The sequence below is a fragment of the Oncorhynchus gorbuscha genome, linkage group LG07 (assembly GCF_021184085.1).
Source record: "Oncorhynchus gorbuscha isolate QuinsamMale2020 ecotype Even-year linkage group LG07, OgorEven_v1.0, whole genome shotgun sequence".
In the NCBI taxonomy this organism is placed as follows: Eukaryota; Metazoa; Chordata; class Actinopteri; order Salmoniformes; family Salmonidae; genus Oncorhynchus; species Oncorhynchus gorbuscha.
The window spans coordinates 1,351,001-1,375,770 of record NC_060179.1 but is presented as its reverse complement, the minus strand read 5'-3'; the positions used below and the strand labels follow the sequence as shown (position 1 = coordinate 1,375,770).

Below are 24,770 nucleotides of genomic sequence, written 5' to 3'. Positions count from 1 at the left end.
CAGTCTAGTGAGCGAACCACCCGCCGCAGTCTAGTGAGCAAACCACCCGACGCAGTCTAGTGAGCGAACCACCCGCCGCAGTCTAGTGAGCGAACCACCCGCCGCAGTCTAGTGAGCGAACCACCCGCCGCAGTCTAGTGAGCGAACCACCCGCCGCAGTCTAGTGAGCGAACCACCCGCCGCAGTCTAGTGAGCGAACCACCCGCCGCAGTCTAGTGAATCAGGCTGACGACTGAATCATGCAATTCAAGGCAATATGGTGACAGTATTGAATAATGTTTGGTTTGATATGATGCAACGCTTGGACCTGTGGGATGTTGCTGCTCAATCAGACCAGCTATTAAAACATTCAGAACAGTCTTTACATCACATTCCCATTAGGTCCCTTACGGTAGCAAGTCTAGCACAGTAGCCTACAGTTTGCACCAAGCTGCCAGTCAACATCTGAGGACAACCTACAGCAGGGCCGTGTCCAGACCGGGCCGTGTCCAGAAGGTGCTCAAAATGAAAGAAGTACACCGACTTGGGGGCAAGTGGGTTCAGAACAACAACTGTATATAAAAATAATGATTATGCCACCACCCAAGAGGGCACTTGGCGAGTGGGAGTGCAAAGGACTATTTCCTCGGTACAGGGAGACTTCCATCTACAGCAGAGGGGTAGGTCCTCGGTACAGGGAGACTTCCATCTACAGCAGAGGGGTAGGTCCTCGGTACAGGGAGACTTCCATCTACAGCAGAGGGGTAGGTCCAGGGAGACTTCCATCTACAGCAGAGGGGTAGGTCCTCGGTACAGGGAGACTTCCATCTACAGCAGAGGGGTAGGTCCTCGGTACAGGGAGACTTCCATCTACAGCAGAGGGGTAGGTCCTCGGTACAGGGAGACTTCCATCTACAGCAGAGGGGTAGGTCCTCGGTACAGGGAGACTTCCATCTACAGCAGAGGGTAGGTCCTCGGTACAGGGAGACTTCCATCTACAGCAGAGGGGTAGGTGTCCTACAGGGAGTACAGCAGGGGGGAGACTTCCATCTACAGCAGAGGGGTAGGTCCTCGGTACAGGGAGACTTCCATCTACAGCAGAGGGGTATGTCCTCGGTACAGGGAGACTTCCATCTACAGCAGAGGGGTAGAGGTCCTCGGTACAGGGAGACTTCCATCTACAGCAGAGGGGTATGTCCTCGGTACAGGGAGACTTCCATCTACAGCAGAGGGGTAGAGGTCCTCGGTACAGGGAGACTTCCATCTACAGCAGAGGGGTATGTCCTCGGTACAGGGAGACTTCCATCTACAGCAGAGGGGTATGTCCTCGGTACAGGGAGACTTCCATCTACAGCAGAGGGGTAGAGGTCCTCGGTACAGGGAGACTTCCATCTACACCAGAGGGGTAGAGGTCCTCGGTACAGGGAGACTTCCATCTACACCAGAGGGGTAGAGGTCCTCGGTACAGGGAGACTTCCACCTACACCAGAGGGGTAGAGGTCCTCGGTACAGGGAGACTTCCATCTACAGCAGAGGGGTATGTCCTCGGTACAGGGAGACTTCCATCTACAGCAGAGGGGTAGAGGTCCTCGGTACAGGGAGACTTCCATCTACAGCAGAGGGGTATGTCCTCGGTACAGGGAGACTTCCATCTACACCAGAGGGGTAGAGGTCCTCGGTACAGGGAGACTTCCATCTACACCAGAGGGGTAGAGGTCCTCGGTACAGGGAGACTTCCACCTACCTAAAGTGGCTGAGAAATACACGTTCTATTTGTGGTAATGTAAAGGATGTCATGCTGCTTGCTTAGCGAGTAACTCCTCGTCCCGACTTGGCCCATACCTGGGCTGAACTCGGGACCTCTGCCTTGCTAGCACGCGTGACCGACCGCACTCCTGAAGCATCTTACCAGTCGGCGCCATGTGAAAAGCTAGCTAATCGCTAATCTCGTCAGGCTGAAGAGTAAGTATCACACATCCACTCGGGTTACACTTACTTTCCACGCATTGTCATTCCAAACAACAGAGTACAGTTGAAGACGGAAGTTGACAGACACTTAGGTTGGAGTCATTAAAACTCGTTTTTCAACCAGTCCACAAATTTCTTGATAAAAAACTATATAGTTAGGACATCTACTTTGTGCAATTGTTTACAGACAGACTATTTCACTTACAATTCACTGTATCACAATTCCAGTGGGTAAGACGTTTACATGCACTAAGTTGACTGTGCCTTTAAACAGCTTGGAAAATTCCAGAAAATGATGTCATGGCTTTAGAAGCTTCTGATAGGCAAATTGACATCATTTGAGTGTGGATGTATTTCAAGGCCTACTTTCAAACTCAGTGCCTCTTTGCTTTGCAAGTCTGGTTAATCTTTGGGAGCAATTTCCAAATGCCTGAAGGTACCACGTTCATCTGTACAAACAATAGTACGCAAGTATAAACACCATGGGACCACGCAGCTGTTATACCGATCAGGAATGGAGACGCGTTCTGTCTCCTGGAGATGAACGTACTTTAGTGCGAAAAGTGCAAATCATCCCAGAACAACAGCAAAGGACCTTGTGAAGATTCTGGAGGAAACAGGTACAAAAGTATCAATATCCACAGTAAAACGAGTCCTATAACAACATAACCTGAAGCCACTGCTCCAAAACCGACATAAAAAAAGCCAGACTACAGTTTGTGGACAAAGATCGTACTTTTTGGAGAAATGTCCTCTGGACTGATAAAACAAAAATAGAACTGTTTGGCCATAATGACCATCGTTATGTTAGGAGGAAAAAGGGGGAGGTTTGCAAGCTGAAGAACACCATCCCAACCGTGAAGCACGGGGGTGGCAGCATCCTGTTGTTGGGGTGCTTTGCTGCAGGAGGGACTGGTGCACATCACAAAATAGATGGCATCATGAGGCTGGAAATTATGTGGATATATTGAAGCAACATCTCAAGTCATCAGTCAGGAAGTTAAAGCTTGGTCGCAAATGGGTCTTCCAAATGGACAATGACCCCAAGCATACTTCCAAAGCTGTGGCAAAATGGCTTAAGGACAACAAAGTCAAGGTATTGGAGTGGCCATCACAAAGCCCTGACCTCAATCCTATAGAACATTTGTGGGCAGAACCTACAAACTTGACTCAGTCACACAATCTCTGTCAGGAGGAATGGGCCAGAATTCACCCAATTTATTGTGGGAAGCTTGTGGAAGGCTACCCGAAACATTTGACCAAAGTTAAACCATTTAAAGGCAATGCTAGCAAATACTAATTGACTGTATGTAAACTTCTTACCCACTGGGAATGTGATGAAATAAATAAAACATTCTATCTACTATTATTCTGACATTTCCCATTCTTAAAATAAATCCTAACTGACCTAAAACAGGGAATCTTTACAATGATTAAATGTCAGGAATTGTGAAAAACTGAGTTTAAATGTATTTGGCTAAGGTGTATGTAAACTTCAGACTTCAACTGTACATGGAGTTGAAAGTGATCACAAAACATGTTCTGGATTTCTGGCTGAGGACTGATTCACTGGCTAAGAAATCCATGTTCTAGATGGGAGAGTTATTTTTGTTTCCAACTCTGGGAAGAACAAGGAGTATTACTGAACTCTATTCGGACAGTTCTGTGCTGGTGAACAATACACTGGGATAGAACGAAACATGGCACATACGTGGATTTAAACAGGCTGGTCAGCGTAGGAGAATTGCTTGCTTATACACGGCGAGTAACCATTCACAACAATACAAATGTTTGGTATTTTTCTCCAAACAGTGGAATGAAAAAAAAAACATTTCTCTCATTATGAAATTATAAAAATGTCAAATATATTTACAGCATCTATTTTTTTCCTGTTGATTATCCTGCAATGGGGCACCTACTGAATACATGCTATAAAATGTGCAACAGTCTCTTTCCGAATGAGAAAGATATGATGTAGAAACAGGGTCATTCTGTAAATGTACATGAATGCTATTTTACAACTCGTAAGGCGTTTGGCAATTCAGACAAAACTAAATGTACATATCTCAGGTCAAAGTATAGACATCAACTGTTAAGGTAACTGCAAGTGTTCATCTAGGATGTATTACAAAAAATTGTTCACAATCCCCTTTGAAGCAGAATATTACTCAAAGACAACAGGGACACTAGATGACTAACTTACAGTCCAGACAGATGGGATGTATTTTCAGAGTTTGCTCTTAACCTAACTGAATATATAGAAGGTGACCACTGATCACAAGACAGACAAAATATAGGAGAGATTAGGGATCAGGTTATGATCAGGTCTGGGGTCAGTTAGCTGGTGAAGGAGAGAGACTGGGGCTCAGGTTATGATCAGGTCTGGCATCATGGTGCTGGGCCCTGGAAGCCTGGAGAGGCCTGGGAGGCAGGGTGGCCCTGGGGGTGCTAGAGGTCAGGGTCAGAACCCCCCTTGGACGAAGGGGTGTGAGAGGAGGTTCTCGGCCGTGGGACGCCACTTCTCCTCTATGAACACCTGGCGCACAAAGTCCCGGGCGGCCTCGGAAACACCCTCAGGGAGGAAGGGCTTGGTGGGCTGCGTGGCTATCTTAAAGATAGCTGCCATGGCCTCGTATTCTGCCCAGGGAGGCTTCTGGGTAAGCATCTCCACCACTGTGCACGCCACAGACCTGACAGACAAAACACTTTATGGAGACAGAACCACTTCATCTAGTACATCAGGAGACAAACATGAGAAATAAATCACCTTTAACATTAGTGTATATTCTTAAACAAGGCAAGAAAATCAGGAATTTGTTTCACAATTTGATATCGCAAAATGTTCTTGTAAAAGTGTGAATGGCACTAAAAAAAAGAGCCATCTGACTGCATTCTGAGTCTTTTTACCAGACATCCGCTTTGCGTCCGTATCCTTCTCCGTTGATGACTTCTGGGCTCATCCAGTAAGGTGTGCCGGTGACGGATTTAATGCCACTTCCTGACATACAGATGGTCTGGATGCGTTTACTGGCCCCAAAGTCCCCCAGCTTTATGTTGCCAGTGGAGTCTCTCAGGATGTTGGCACCTAGAGGACAACAGAGAGTATGAAGAAAAATACTACCTCTATATAATACAACTATAATACTACCACTATATATTATAACACTATTATAATACTACCACTATATAATACAACTATAATACTACCACTATATATTATAACACTATTATAATACTACCACTATATAATATGATACTATTATAATACTACCACTATATAATACAACTACAATACTACCACTATATATTATAACACTATTATAATACTACCACTATATAATACAACTATAATACTACCACTATATATTATAACACTATTATAATACTGCCATTTAGCGTCTGATAAATGGCATATATAATATAATACTAGTATAATACTACCACTATATAATATGATACTATTATAATACTACCACTATATAATATAATACTATTATAATATTACCACTATATAATATAATACTATTATAATATTACCACTATTATAATATTACCACTATATAATACAACTATAATACTACCACTATATAATATAATACTACCATAATACTACCACTATACAATATAATACTACTATAATACTACCACTATATATTATAACACTATTATAATACTGCCACTATATAATATAATACTATTATAATACTACCACTATATAATATAATATTGTTATAATACTACCACTATATAATATAATACTATTATAATACTACCACTATACAATATAATACTACTATAATACTACCACTATATATTATAACACTATTATAATACTACCACTATATAATATAATACTATTATAATACTACCACTATATAATATAATACTACTACTATATAACACTACTATAATACTACCACTATATAAAACAACTATAATACTACCACTATATAAAACTATAATACTACCACTATATAATACAAATATAATACTACCACTATATATTATAACACTATTATAATACCTCCACTATATAATGTAATACTACTACTATATAATACTACTATAATACTACCACTATATAATATATTACTACTATAATACCACCACTACATAATATACTACTGCTACTATATAATACTACTATAATACTGCCCACGATATAATATACCACTATAATACTACCACTATATAATACAATACTACTACTATATAATACTACTATAATATTACCACTATATAATACAATACTACTACTATATAATACTACTATAATACTACCACTATATGATATAATACTACCACTATATAATATAATACTACTATAATACTACCACTATATATTTTAATACTACTATAATACTACCACTATATAATATAATACTACTATAATACTACCACTATATAATATAATACTACTATAATACTACCACTATATAATATAATACTACTATAATACTACCACTATATAATATAATACTACTACTATATAACTACTATAATACTACCACTATAAAATATAATACTACTATAATACTACCACTATATAATATAATACTACTATAATACTACCACTATATAATATAATACTACTATAATACTACCACTATATAATATAATACTACTACTATATAACACTACTATAATACTACCACTATATAATATAATACTACTACTATATAACACTACTATAATACTACCACTATATAATATAATACTACTATAATACTACCACTGTATAATATAATACTACTACTATATAACACTACTATAATACTACCACTATATAATACAATACTACTACTATATAATACTACTATAATACTACCACTACTATATAATACTACTATAATACTACCACTATATAATATAATACTACTATAATACTACCACTATATAATATAATACTACTATAATACTACCACTATATAATACTACTACTATATAATACTACTATGATACTACCACTATATAATATAATACTACTACTATATAACACTCCCACTATATAATATAATACTACTACTATATAATACTACTATAATACTACCACTATATAATATAATACTACTACTATATAACACTACTATAATACTATCACTATATAATATAATACTACTACTATATAACACTACTATAATACTACCACTATATAATGTAATACTACTACCATATAACACTATTATAATACTACCACTACATAATGTAATACTACTACTATATAACACTATTATAATACTACCACTATATAATATAATACTACTATAATACTACCACTATATAATACTACTACTATAATACTACCACTATATAATATAATACTACTACTATATAACACTACCACTATATAATACTACTACTATATAATACTACTATAATACTACCACTATATAATATAATACTACTACTATATAACACTACTATAATACTATCACTATATAATATAATACTACTACTATATAACACTACTATAATACTACCACTATATAATGTAATACTACTACTATATAACACTATTATAATAGTACCACTACATAATGTAATACTACTACTATATAACACTATTATAATACTACCACTATATAATGTAATACTACTACTATATAATACTACTAAAATATAAAATATAAACTACTAAAAATATAAAATATAAACTACTAAAATATAATACTACTATAATACTACCACTATATAATATAATACTACTATAATACTACCACTATATAATATAATACTACTATAATACTACCACTATATAATATAATACTACTATAATACTACCACTATATATTATAACACTACTATAATACTATCACTATATAATATAATACTACTACTATATAATACTACTATAATACTACCACTATATTTTACATTTAAGTCATTTAGCAGACGCTCTTATCCAGAGCGACTTACAAATAATATAATACTACTATATAACACTACTATAATACTACCACTATATAATATAACACTACTATAATACTACCACTATATAATATAATACTACTATAATACTACCACTATATAATATAATACTACTATAATACTACCACTATATAATATAATACTACTATAATACTACCACTAGTCTCTTCACACATGGACCATAATATATCCACACAAATTAGAGAAAGTAGCTACAAAAAAGTGATCTGCCATTACACTGGCACAGACAGACACACAGACACACAGACACACAGACACACAGAGACAAAGGGACCTATCACAGGTTTAGAGGCCTCTCTTTTGCTCATCTCTCAAAACAAATCAAACGTTGTCACATGCGCTATATACAGGGGGTACCTGTACCGATTCAATGTGTGGGGTTCAGGTTAGTAATGAGGCTATATACAGGGGTTACCTGTACCGATTCAATGTGTGGGGATCAGGTTAGTAATGAGGCTATATACAGGGGTTACCTGTACCGATTCAATGTGTGGGGTTCAGGTTAGTAATGAGGCTCTATACAGGGGTTACCTGTACCGATTCAATGTGTGGGGTTCAGGTTAGTAATGAGGCTCTATACAGGGGTTACCTGTACCGATTCAATGTGTGGGGTTCAGGTTAGTAATGAGGCTATATACAGGGGTTACCTGTACCGATTCAATGTGTGGGGATCAGGTTAGTAATGAGGCTATATACAGGGGTTACCTGTACCGATTCAATGTGTGGGGTTCAGGTTAGTAATGAGGCTATATACAGGGGTTACCTGTACCGATTCAATGTGTGGGGATCAGGTTAGTAATGAGGCTATATACAGGGGTTACCTGTACCGATTCAATGTGTGGGGTTCAGGTTAGTAATGAGGCTCTATACAGGGGTTACCTGTACCGATTCAATGTGTGGGGTTCAGGTTAGTAATGAGGCTCTATACAGGGGTTACCTGTACCGATTCAATGTGTGGGGTTCAGGTTAGTAATGAGGCTATATACAGGGGTTACCTGTACCGATTCAATGTGTGGGGATCAGGTTAGTAATGAGGCTATATACAGGGGTTACCTGTACCGATTCAATGTGTGGGGATCAGGTTAGTAATGAGGCTATATACAGGGGTTACCTGTACCGATTCAATGTGTGGGGATCAGGTTAGTAATGAGGCTATATACAGGGGTTACCTGTACCGATTCAATGTGTGGGGTTCAGGTTAGTCGAGGTCATTTGTAAATGTAGGTAGTGACTATGCATGGTTAATAAACAGAGAGTATATGTAGGTAGGGGTGTAGTGACTATGCATGGTTAATAAACAGAGAGTACATGTAGGTAGGGGTGTAGTGACTATGTATAGATAATAAACAGAGAGTACATGTAGGTAGGGGTGTAGTGACTATGTATAGATAATAAACAGAGAGTATATGTAGGTAGGGGTGTAGTGACTATGTATAGATAATAAACAGAGAGTATATGTAGGTAGGGGTGTAGTGACTATGTATAGATAATAAACAGAGAGTATATGTAGGTAGGGGTGTAGTGACTATGCATGGTTAATAAACAGAGAGTATATGTAGGTAGGGGTGTAGTGACTATGCATGGTTAATAAACAGAGAGTATATGTAGGTAGGGGTGTAGTGACTATGCATGGTTAATAAACAGAGAGTACATGTAGGTAGGGGTGTAGTGACTATGTATAGATAATAAACAGAGAGTACATGTAGGTAGGGGTGTAGTGACTATGTATAGATAATAAACAGAGAGTATATGTAGGTAGGGGTGTAGTGACTATGTATAGATAATAAACAGAGAGTATATGTAGGTAGGGGTGTAGTGACTATGTATAGATAATAAACAGAGAGTATATGTAGGTAGGGGTGTAGTGACTATGTATAGATAATAAACAGAGAGTACATGTAGGTAGGGGTGTAGTGACTATGTATAGATAATAAACAGAGAGTATATGTAGGTAGGGGTGTAGTGACTATGTATAGATAATAAACAGAGAGTATATGTAGGTAGGGGTGTAGTGACTATGTATAGATAATAAACAGAGAGTATATGTAGGTAGGGGTGTAGTGACTATGTATAGATAATAAACAGAGAGTACATGTAGGTAGGGGTGTAGTGACTATGTATAGATAATAAACAGAGAGTACATGTAGGTAGGGGTGTAGTGACTATGCATGGTTAATAAACAGAGAGTATATGTAGGTAGGGGTGTAGTGACTATGCATGGTTAATAAACAGAGAGTACATGTAGGTAGGGGTGTAGTGACTATGCATGGTTAATAAACAGAGAGTATATGTAGGTAGGGGTGTAGTGACTATGTATAGATAATAAACAGAGAGTACATGTAGGTAGGGGTGTAGTGACTATGTATAGATAATAAACAGAGAGTACATGTAGGTAGGGGTGTAGTGACTATGCATGGTTAATAAACAGAGAGTATATGTAGGTAGGGGTGTAGTGACTATGCATGGTTAATAAACAGAGAGTACATGTAGGTAGGGGTGTAGTGACTATGCATGGTTAATAAACAGAGAGTATATGTAGGTAGGGGTGTAGTGACTATGTATAGATAATAAACAGAGAGTATATGTAGGTAGGGGTGTAGTGACTATGCATGGTTAATAAACAGAGAGTAGCAGCAGTGTACTAAACAAATGGAGGAGGGGGGGTCAATGTAAATAGTCCAGTGGTCAGTTGATTAGTTGTTCAGCAGTCTGATGTTTTAGGGGTAAAAGCTGTTGAGGAGCCTTTTGGTCCTAGACTTGGTGCTCCGGTACCGCTTGCCGTGCGGTAGCAGAGAAAACAGTCTTTGACTTGGGTGACTGGAGTCTGACAATTTTTTGGGCCTTCCTCTGACACCACCTGGTATAGAGGTCCTGGATGGCAGGAAGCTTGGCCCCAGTGATGTACTGGGCTGTACACACCACCACATGGTATAGAGGTCCTGGATGGCAGGAAGCTTGGCCCCAGTGATGTACTGGGCTGTACACACCACCACCTGGTATAGAGGTCCTGGATGGCAGGAAGCTTGGCCCCAGTGATGTACTGGGCTGTACACACTACCTTCTGTAGTGCCTTACGGTTGGATGATGAGCAGTTGCCATACCAGGCAGTGATGTAACCAGTCAGGATGCTCTCGATGGTGCAGCTGTAGAACCTTTTTGAGGATCTGAGGACCCATGCCTCATCTTTTCAGTCTCCTGAGGGGGAATAGGTTTTGTCGTGTCCTCTTCACAACTGTATTGGTGTGTTTGGACCATGTTTGTTCGTTGGTGATGTGGACATTCACTCTCGAACCCCTACACCACCTAGTCACATACCTCTCTACCTCCACCTACAGTCCCATACCTCTCTACCTCCACCTACAGTCCCATACCTCTCTACCTCCACCTACAGTCCCATACCTCTCTACCTCCACCTACAGTCCCATACCTCTCTACCTCCACCTACAGTCCCATACCTCCACCTACAGTCCCATACCTCCACCTACAGTCCCATACCTCCACCTACAGTCCCATACCTCCACCTACAGTCCCATACCTCCACCTACAGTCCCATACCTCCACCTACAGTCCCATACCTCCACCTACAGTCCCATACCTCCACCTACAGTCCCATACCTCCACCTACAGTCCCATACCTCCACCTACAGTCCCATACCTCCACCTACAGTCCCATACCTCCACCTACAGTCCCATACCTCCACCTACAGTCCCATACCTCTATACCTCCACCTACAGTCCCATACCTCTATACCTCCACCTACAGTCCCATACCCATTTACCTCCACCTACAGTCCCATACCTCTTTACCTCCACCTACATTCACATACCTCTATACCTCCACCTACATTCACATACCTCTATACCTCCACCTACATTCACATACCTCTATACCTCCACCTACAGTCACATACCTCTATACCTCCACCTACAGTCACATACCTCTATACCTCCACCTACAGTCACATACCTCTATACCTCCACCTACAGTCACATACCTCTATACCTCCACCTACAGTCACATACCTCTATACCTCCACCTATAGTCACATACCTCTATACCTCCACCTACAGTCACATACCTCTATACCTCCACCTACAGTCACATACCTCTATACCTCCACCTACAGTCACTTACCTCTTTACCTCCACCTACAGTCCCATACCTCTCTACCTCCATCTAGTCACATACCTCTATACCTCCACCTACAGTCCCATACCTCTATACCTCCACCTACAGTCACATACCTCTATACCTCCACCTACAGTCACTTACCTCTTTACCTCCACCTACAGTCCCATACCTCTCTACCTCCACCTAGTCACATACCTCTTTACCTCCACCTACAGTCCCATACCTCTCTACCTCCACCTACAGTCACATACCTCTTTACCGCCACCTACAGTCACATACCTCTATACCTCCACCTACAGTCACATACCTCCACCTACAGTCACACACCTCTATACCTCCACCTAGTCACATACCTCCACCTACAGTCACATACCTCCACCTACAGTCACATACCTCCACCTACAGTCACATACCTCCACCTACAGTCACATACCTCCACCTACAGTCACATACCTCCACCTACAGTCACATACCTCCACCTACAGTCACATACCTCCACCTACAGTCACATACCTCCACCTACAGTCACATACCTCCACCTACAGTCCCATACCTCCACCTACAGTCCCATACCTCCACCTACAGTCCCATACCTCCACCTACAGTCCCATACCTCCACCTACAGTCCCATACCTCCACCTACAGTCCCATACCTCTCTACCTCCACCTACAGTCACATACCTCCACCTACAGTCACATACCTCTATACCTCCACCTACAGTCCCATACCTCTATACCTCCACCTACAGTCACATACCTCTTTACCTCCACCTACAGTCACATACCTCTTTACCTCCACCTACAGTCACATACCTCTATACCTCCACCTACAGTCACATACCTCTATACCTCTATACTTCCACCTACAGTCACATACCTCTATACCTCCACCTACAGTCACATACCTCTATACCTCCACCTACAGTCACATACCTCTATACCTCCACCTACAGTCACATACCTCTATACCTCCACCTACAGTCACATACCTCTTTACCTCCACCTACAGTCCCATACCTCTCTACCTCCATCTAGTCACATACCTCCACCTACAGTCCCATACCTCTATACCTCCACCTACAGTCACATACCTCTATACCTCCACCTACAGTCACTTACCTCTTTACCTCCACCTACAGTCCCATACCTCTCTACCTCCACCTAGTCACATACCTCTTTACCTCCACCTACAGTCCCATACCTCTATACCTCCACCTACAGTCACATACCTCTATACCTCCACCTACAGTCACATACCTCTATACCACCACCTACAGTCAAATACCTCTATACCTCCACCTACAGTCACATACCTCTATACCTCCACCTACAGTCACATACCTCTATACCTCCACCTACAGTCACATACCTCTTTACCTCCACCTACAGTCCCATACCTCTTTACCTCCACCTACAGTCCCATACCTCTTTACCTCCATCTACAGTCCCATACCTCTTTACCTCCACCTACAGTCCCATACCTCTTTACCTCCACCTACAGTCCCATACCTCCACCTACAGTCACATACCTCTTTACCTCCACCTACAGTCCCATACCTCCACCTACAGTCACATACCTCTATACCTCCACCTACAGTCACATACCTCTTTACCTCCACCTACAGTCACATACCTCTTTACCTCCACCTACAGTCACATACCTCCACCTACAGTCACACACCTCCACCTACAGTCACACACCTCCACCTACAGTCACACACCTCCACCTACAGTCACACACCTCCACCTACAGTCACACACCTCTATACCACCTACAGTCACATACCTCCACCTACAGTCACATACCTCCACCTACAGTCACACACCTCCACCTACAGTCACATACCTCCACCTACAGTCACATACCTCCACCTACAGTCACATACCTCCACCTACAGTCACATACCTCCACCTACAGTCACATACCTCCACCTACAGTCACATACCTCCACCTACAGTCACATACCTCCACCTACAGTCACATACCTCCACCTACAGTCACATACCTCCACCTACAGTCACATACCTCCACCTACAGTCACATACCTCCACCTACAGTCACATACCTCCACCTACAGTCACATACCTCCACCTACAGTCACATACCTCTTTACCTCCACCTACAGTCACATACCTCTATACCTCCACCTACAGTCACATACCTCTATACCTCTATACCTCCACCTACAGTCACATACCTCTTTACCTCCACCTACAGTCCCATACCTCTTTACCTCCACCTACAGTCACATACCTCTTTACCTCCACATACCTCCACCTACAGTCCCATACCTCCACCTACAGTCCCATACCTCCACCTACAGTCCCATACCTCCACCTACAGTCCCATACCTCTCTACCTCCACCTACAGTCACATACCTCCACCTACAGTCACATACCTCCACCTACAGTCACATACCTCTTTACCTCCACCTACAGTCACATACCTCTTTACCTCCACCTACAGTCCCATACCTCTCTACCTCCACCTACAGTCCCATACCTCCACCTACAGTCACATACCTCCACCTACAGTCACATACCTCCACCTACAGTCACATACCTCTTTACCTCCACCTACAGTCACATACCTCTTTACCTCCACCTACAGTCCCATACCTCTCTACCTCCACCTACAGTCCCATACCTCCACCTACAGTCACATACCTCCACCTACAGTCACATACCTCCACCTACAGTCACATACCTCCACCTACAGTCACATACCTCTTTACCTCCACCTACAGTCCCATACCTCTTTACCTCCACCTACAGTCACATACCTCTTTACCTCCACATACCTCCACCTACAGTCACATACCTCCACCTACAGTCCCATACCTCCACCTACAGTCCCATACCTCCACCTACAGTCCCATACCTCCACCTACAGTCCCATACCTCTCTACCTCCACCTACAGTCACATACCTCCACCTACAGTCACATACCTCCACCTACAGTCACATACCTCTTTACCTCCACCTACAGTCACATACCTCTTTACCTCCACATACCTCCACCTACAGTCCCATACCTCCACCTACAGTCCCATACCTCCACCTACAGTCCCATACCTCCACCTACAGTCCCATACCTCTCTACCTCCACCTACAGTCACATACCTCCACCTACAGTCACATACCTCTATACCTCCACCTACAGTCACATACCTCCACCTACAGTCACATACCTCTATACCTCCACCTACAGTCACATACCTCTATACCTCCACCTACAGTCACATACCTCCACCTACAGTCACATACCTCTATACCTCCACCTACAGTCACATACCTCTTTACCTCCACCTACAGTCCCATACCTCCACCTACAGTCACATACCTCTTTACCTCCACCTACAGTCACATACCTCTTTACCTCCACCTACAGTCACATACCTCTTTACCTCCACCTACAGTCACATACCTCCACCTACAGTCACATACCTCTTTACCTCCACCTACAGTCACATACCTCCACCTACAGTCACATACCTCCACCTACAGTCACATACCTCCACCTACAGTCACATACCTCCACCTACAGTCACATACCTCCACCTACAGTCACATACCTCCACCTACAGTCCCATACCTCCACCTACAGTCCCATACCTCCACCTACAGTCCCATACCTCCACCTACAGTCCCATACCTCCACCTACAGTCCCATACCTCCACCTACAGTCACATACCTCCACCTACAGTCACATACCTCCACCTACAGTCACATACCTCTTTACCTCCACCTACAGTCACATACCTCTTTACCTCCACCTACAGTCACATACCTCTTTACCTCCACCTACAGTCCCATACCTCCACCTACAGTCACATACCTCTTTACCTCCACCTACAGTCACATACCTCTTTACCTCCACCTACAGTCACATACCTCTTTACCTCCACCTACAGTCACATACCTCTTTACCTCCACCTACAGTCACATACCTCTTTACCTCCACCTACAGTCACATACCTCTTTACCTCCACCTACAGTCACATACCTCCACCTACAGTCACATACCTCCACCTACAGTCACATACCTCCACCTACAGTCACATACCTCTTTACCTCCACCTACAGTCACATACCTCCACCTACAGTCACATACCTCCACCTACAGTCACATACCTCCACCTACAGTCACATACCTCCACCTACAGTCACATACCTCCACCTACAGTCCCATACCTCCACCTACAGTCCCATACCTCCACCTACAGTCCCATACCTCCACCTACAGTCACATACCTCCACCTACAGTCACATACCTCCACCTACAGTCACATACCTCCACCTACAGTCACATACCTCCACCTACAGTCACATACCTCTTTACCTCCACCTACAGTCCCATACCCCTTTACCTCCACCTACAGTCACATACCTCCACCTACAGTCACATACCTCTTTACCTCCACCTACAGTCACATACCTCCACCTACAGTCACATACCTCCACCTACAGTCACATACCTCCACCTACAGTCACATACCTCTTTACCTCCACCTACAGTCACATACCTCCACCTACAGTCACATACCTCCACCTACAGTCACATACCTCCACCTACAGTCACATACCTCCACCTACAGTCACATACCTCTTTACCTCCATCTACAGTCACATACCTCCACCTACAGTCACATACCTCCACCTACAGTCACATACCTCCACCTACAGTCACATACCTCTTTACCTCCACCTACAGTCACATACCTCTATACCTCCATCTACAGTCACATACCTCTATACCTCCATCTACAGTCCCATACCTCTATACCTCCACCTACAGTCACATACCTCTTTACCTCCACCTACAGTCACATACCTCTTTACCTCCACCTACAGTCACATACCTCTTTACCTCCACCTACAGTCACATACCTCTTTACCTCCACCTACAGTCACATACCTCTATACCTCTACCTACAGTCACATACCTCTTTACCTCCACCTACAGTCACATACCTCTTTACCTCCACCTACAGTCACATACCTCCACCTACAGTCACATACCTCCACCTACAGTCACATACCTCCACCTACAGTCACATACCTCTATACCTCCACCTACAGTCACATACCTCTATACCTCCACCTACAGTCACATACCTCTATACCTCCACCTACAGTCACATACCTCTATACCTCCACCTACAGTCACATACCTCTATACCTCCACCTAGTCACATACCTCTATACCTCCACCTAGTCACATACCTCTATACCTCCACCTAGTCACATACCTCTATACCTCCACCTAGTCACATACCTCTATACCTCCACCTAGTCACATACCTCTATACCTCCACCTACAGTCACATACCTCCACCTACAGTCACATACCTCCACCTACAGTCACATACCTCCACCTACAGTCACATACCTCCACCTACAGTCACATACCTCCACCTACAGTCACATACCTCCACCTACAGTCACATACCTCCACCTACAGTCACATACCTCTATACCTCCACCTACAGTCACATACCTCCACCTACAGTCACATACCTCCACCTACAGTCACATACCTCCACCTACAGTCACATACCTCCACCTACAGTCACATACCTCTTTACCTCCACCTACAGTCACATACCTCCATCTACAGTCACATACCTCTTTACCTCCACCTACAGTCACATACCTCCACCTACAGTCACATACCTCCACCTACAGTCACATACCTCTTTACCTCCATCTACAGTCACATACCTCCACCTACAGTCACATACCTCCACCTACAGTCACATACCTCCACCTACAGTCACATACCTCTTTACCTCCACCTACAGTCACATACCTCTATACCTCCATCTACAGTCACATACCTCTATACCTCCATCTACAGTCCCATACCTCTATACCTCCACCTAGTCACATACCTCTTTACCTCCACCTACAGTCACATACCTCTTTACCTCCACCTACAGTCACATACCTCTTTACCTCCACCTACAGTCACATACCTCTTTACCTCCACCTACAGTCACATACCTCTTTACCTCCACCTACAGTCACATACCTCTATACCTCTACCTACAGTCACATACCTCTTTACCTCCACCTACAGTCACATACCTCTTTACCTCCACCTACAGTCCCATACCTCCACCTACAGTCACATACCTCTTTACCTCCACCTACAGTCACATACCTCTTTACCTCCACCTACAGTCACATACCTCTTTACCTCCACCTACAGTCACATACCTCTTTACCTCCACCTACAGTCACATACCTCTTTACCTCCACCTACAGTCACATACCTCCACCTACAGTCACATACCTCCACCTACAGTCACATACCTCTTTACCTCCACCTACAGTCACATACCTCCACCTACAGTCACATACCTCCACCTACAGTCACATACCTCCACCTACAGTCACATACCTCCACCTACAGTCACATACCTCCACCTACAGTCCCATACCTCCACCTACAGTCCCATACCTCCACCTACAGTCCCATACCTCCACCTACAGTCACATACCTCCACCTACAGTCACATACCTCCACCTACAGTCACATACCTCCACCTACAGTCACATACCTCCACCTACAGTCACATACCTCTTTACCTCCACCTACAGTCCCATACCCCTTTACCTCCACCTACAGTCACATACCTCCACCTACAGTCACATACCTCTTTACCTCCACCTACAGTCACATACCTCCACCTACAGTCACATACCTCCACCTACAGTCACATACCTCCACCTACAGTCACATACGTCTTTACCTCCACCTACAGTCACATACCTCTTTACCTCCACCTACAGTCACATACCTCTTTACCTCCACCTACAGTCACATACCTCCACCTACAGTCACATACCTCCACCTACAGTCACATACCTCCACCTACAGTCACATACCTCTTTACCTCCACCTACAGTCACATACCTCCACCTACAGTCACATACCTCCACCTACAGTCACATACCTCCACCTACAGTCACATACCTCTTTACCTCCATCTACAGTCACATACCTCCACCTACAGTCACATACCTCCACCTACAGTCACATACCTCCACCTACAGTCACATACCTCTTTACCTCCACCTACAGTCACATACCTCTATACCTCCATCTACAGTCACATACCTCTATACCTCCATCTACAGTCCCATACCTCTATACCTCCACCTACAGTCACATACCTCTTTACCTCCACCTACAGTCACATACCTCTTTACCTCCACCTACAGTCACATACCTCTTTACCTCCACCTACAGTCACATACCTCTTTACCTCCACCTACAGTCACATACCTCTTTACCTCCACCTACAGTCACATACCTCTATACCTCTACCTACAGTCACATACCTCTTTACCTCCACCTACAGTCACATACCTCTTTACCTCCACCTACAGTCACATACCTCCACCTACAGTCACATACCTCCACCTACAGTCACATACCTCCACCTACAGTCACATACCTCTATACCTCCACCTACAGTCACATACCTCTATACCTCCACCTACAGTCACATACCTCTATACCTCCACCTACAGTCACATACCTCTATACCTCCACCTACAGTCACATACCTCTATACCTCCACCTAGTCACATACCTCTATACCTCCACCTAGTCACATACCTCTATACCTCCACCTAGTCACATACCTCTATACCTCCACCTAGTCACATACCTCTATACCTCCACCTAGTCACATACCTCTATACCTCCACCTAGTCACATACCTCTATACCTCCACCTACAGTCACATACCTCTATACCTCCACCTACAGTCACATACCTCCACCTACAGTCACATACCTCCACCTACAGTCACATACCTCCACCTACAGTCACATACCTCCACCTACAGTCACATACCTCCACCTACAGTCACATACCTCCACCTACAGTCACATACCTCTATACCTCCACCTACAGTCACATACCTCCACCTACAGTCACATACCTCCACCTACAGTCACATACCTCCACCTACAGTCACATACCTCCACCTACAGTCACATACCTCTTTACCTCCACCTACAGTCACATACCTCCATCTACAGTCACATACCTCTTTACCTCCACCTACAGTCACATACCTCCACCTACAGTCACATACCTCCACCTACAGTCACATACCTCTTTACCTCCATCTACAGTCACATACCTCCACCTACAGTCACATACCTCCACCTACAGTCACATACCTCCACCTACAGTCACATACCTCTTTACCTCCACCTACAGTCACATACCTCTATACCTCCATCTACAGTCACATACCTCTATACCTCCATCTACAGTCCCATACCTCTATACCTCCACCTAGTCACATACCTCTTTACCTCCACCTACAGTCACATACCTCTTTACCTCCACCTACAGTCACATACCTCTTTACCTCCACCTACAGTCACATACCTCTTTACCTCCACCTACAGTCACATACCTCTTTACCTCCACCTACAGTCACATACCTCTATACCTCTACCTACAGTCACATACCTCCACCTACAGTCACATACCTCCACCTACAGTCACATACCTCTATACCTCCACCTACAGTCACATACCTCCACCTACAGTCACATACCTCCACCTACAGTCACATACCTCCACCTACAGTCACATACCTCCACCTACAGTCACATACCTCCACCTACAGTCACATACCTCTTTACCTCCACCTACAGTCACATACCTCCATCTACAGTCACATACCTCTTTACCTCCACCTACAGTCACATACCTCCACCTACAGTCACATACCTCCACCTACAGTCACATACCTCTTTACCTCCATCTACAGTCACATACCTCCACCTACAGTCACATACCTCCACCTACAGTCACATACCTCCACCTACAGTCACATACCTCTTTACCTCCACCTACAGTCACATACCTCTATACCTCCATCTACAGTCACATACCTCTATACCTCCATCTACAGTCCCATACCTCTATACCTCCACCTAGTCACATACCTCTTTACCTCCACCTACAGTCACATACCTCTTTACCTCCACCTACAGTCACATACCTCTATACCTCCACCTACAGTCACATACCTCTTTACCTCCACCTACAGTCCCATACCTCTTTACCTCCACCTACAGTCCCATACCTCTTTACCTCCATCTACAGTCCCATACCTCTTTACCTCCACCTACAGTCCCATACCTCTTTACCTCCACCTACAGTCCCATACCTCCACCTACAGTCACATACCTCTTTACCTCCACCTACAGTCCCATACCTCCACCTACAGTCACATACCTCTATACCTCCACCTACAGTCACATACCTCTTTACCTCCACCTACAGTCACATACCTCTTTACCTCCACCTACAGTCACATACCTCCACCTACAGTCACACACCTCCACCTACAGTCACACACCTCCACCTACAGTCACACACCTCCACCTACAGTCACACACCTCCACCTACAGTCACACACCTCTATACCACCTACAGTCACATACCTCCACCTACAGTCACATACCTCCACCTACAGTCACATACCTCCACCTACAGTCACATACCTCCACCTACAGTCACATACCTCCACCTACAGTCACATACCTCCACCTACAGTCACATACCTCCACCTACAGTCACATACCTCCACCTACAGTCACATACCTCCACCTACAGTCACATACCTCCACCTACAGTCACATACCTCCACCTACAGTCACATACCTCCACCTACAGTCACATACCTCCACCTACAGTCACATACCTCCACCTACAGTCACATACCTCCACCTACAGTCACATACCTCTTTACCTCCACCTACAGTCACATACCTCTATACCTCCACCTACAGTCACATACCTCTATACCTCTATACCTCCACCTACAGTCACATACCTCTTTACCTCCACCTACAGTCCCATACCTCTTTACCTCCACCTACAGTCACATACCTCTTTACCTCCACATACCTCCACCTACAGTCCCATACCTCCACCTACAGTCCCATACCTCCACCTACAGTCCCATACCTCCACCTACAGTCCCATACCTCTCTACCTCCACCTACAGTCACATACCTCCACCTACAGTCACATACCTCCACCTACAGTCACATACCTCTTTACCTCCACCTACAGTCACATACCTCTTTACCTCCACCTACAGTCCCATACCTCTCTACCTCCACCTACAGTCCCATACCTCCACCTACAGTCACATACCTCCACCTACAGTCACATACCTCCACCTACAGTCACATACCTCTTTACCTCCACCTACAGTCACATACCTCTTTACCTCCACCTACAGTCCCATACCTCTCTACCTCCACCTACAGTCCCATACCTCCACCTACAGTCACATACCTCCACCTACAGTCACATACCTCCACCTACAGTCACATACCTCCACCTACAGTCACATACCTCTTTACCTCCACCTACAGTCCCATACCTCTTTACCTCCACCTACAGTCACATACCTCTTTACCTCCACATACCTCCACCTACAGTCACATACCTCCACCTACAGTCCCATACCTCCACCTACAGTCCCATACCTCCACCTACAGTCCCATACCTCCACCTACAGTCCCATACCTCTCTACCTCCACCTACAGTCACATACCTCCACCTACAGTCACATACCTCCACCTACAGTCACATACCTCTTTACCTCCACCTACAGTCACATACCTCTTTACCTCCACATACCTCCACCTACAGTCCCATACCTCCACCTACAGTCCCATACCTCCACCTACAGTCCCATACCTCCACCTACAGTCCCATACCTCTCTACCTCCACCTACAGTCACATACCTCCACCTACAGTCACATACCTCTATACCTCCACCTACAGTCACATACCTCCACCTACAGTCACATACCTCTATACCTCCACCTACAGTCACATACCTCTATACCTCCACCTACAGTCACATACCTCCACCTACAGTCACATACCTCTATACCTCCACCTACAGTCACATACCTCTTTACCTCCACCTACAGTCCCATACCTCCACCTACAGTCACATACCTCTTTACCTCCACCTACAGTCACATACCTCTTTACCTCCACCTACAGTCACATACCTCTTTACCTCCACCTACAGTCACATACCTCCACCTACAGTCACATACCTCTTTACCTCCACCTACAGTCACATACCTCCACCTACAGTCACATACCTCCACCTACAGTCACATACCTCCACCTACAGTCACATACCTCCACCTACAGTCACATACCTCCACCTACAGTCACATACCTCCACCTACAGTCACATACCTCCACCTACAGTCCCATACCTCCACCTACAGTCCCATACCTCCACCTACAGTCCCATACCTCCACCTACAGTCCCATACCTCCACCTACAGTCCCATACCTCCACCTACAGTCACATACCTCCACCTACAGTCACATACCTCCACCTACAGTCACATACCTCTTTACCTCCACCTACAGTCACATACCTCTTTACCTCCACCTACAGTCACATACCTCTTTACCTCCACCTACAGTCCCATACCTCCACCTACAGTCACATACCTCTTTACCTCCACCTACAGTCACATACCTCTTTACCTCCACCTACAGTCACATACCTCTTTACCTCCACCTACAGTCACATACCTCTTTACCTCCACCTACAGTCACATACCTCTTTACCTCCACCTACAGTCACATACCTCTTTACCTCCACCTACAGTCACATACCTCCACCTACAGTCACATACCTCCACCTACAGTCACATACCTCCACCTACAGTCACATACCTCTTTACCTCCACCTACAGTCACATACCTCCACCTACAGTCACATACCTCCACCTACAGTCACATACCTCCACCTACAGTCACATACCTCCACCTACAGTCACATACCTCCACCTACAGTCCCATACCTCCACCTACAGTCCCATACCTCCACCTACAGTCCCATACCTCCACCTACAGTCACATACCTCCACCTACAGTCACATACCTCCACCTACAGTCACATACCTCCACCTACAGTCACATACCTCCACCTACAGTCACATACCTCTTTACCTCCACCTACAGTCCCATACCCCTTTACCTCCACCTACAGTCACATACCTCCACCTACAGTCACATACCTCTTTACCTCCACCTACAGTCACATACCTCCACCTACAGTCACATACCTCCACCTACAGTCACATACCTCCACCTACAGTCACATACCTCTTTACCTCCACCTACAGTCACATACCTCCACCTACAGTCACATACCTCCACCTACAGTCACATACCTCCACCTACAGTCACATACCTCTTTACCTCCATCTACAGTCACATACCTCCACCTACAGTCACATACCTCCACCTACAGTCACATACCTCCACCTACAGTCACATACCTCTTTACCTCCACCTACAGTCACATACCTCTATACCTCCATCTACAGTCACATACCTCTATACCTCCATCTACAGTCCCATACCTCTATACCTCCACCTACAGTCACATACCTCTTTACCTCCACCTACAGTCACATACCTCTTTACCTCCACCTACAGTCACATACCTCTTTACCTCCACCTACAGTCACATACCTCTTTACCTCCACCTACAGTCACATACCTCTATACCTCTACCTACAGTCACATACCTCTTTACCTCCACCTACAGTCACATACCTCTTTACCTCCACCTACAGTCACATACCTCCACCTACAGTCACATACCTCCACCTACAGTCACATACCTCCACCTACAGTCACATA

The 24,770-nt window shown here is 44.2% G+C and overlaps 1 protein-coding gene across 1 annotated transcript in view; it reads right to left on the bottom strand.

The window, feature by feature from the left end:
- Nucleotides 1-3,792: 3,792 nt before the first annotated feature.
- The window catches only part of map3k22 (mitogen-activated protein kinase kinase kinase 22), a 46,830-nt gene continuing 25,852 nt past the window's right edge, over nt 3,793-24,770 (bottom strand). The window contains exons 6-7 of the mRNA XM_046355396.1: nt 4,855-5,032; nt 3,793-4,637 (exon numbers count right to left, since the gene is read on the bottom strand). Of these exons, the coding sequence (XP_046211352.1) occupies nt 4,409-4,637; nt 4,855-5,032 (407 nt within the window). The 3' untranslated portion in view covers nt 3,793-4,408. The remainder of the gene's footprint in view (nt 4,638-4,854; nt 5,033-24,770) is intronic.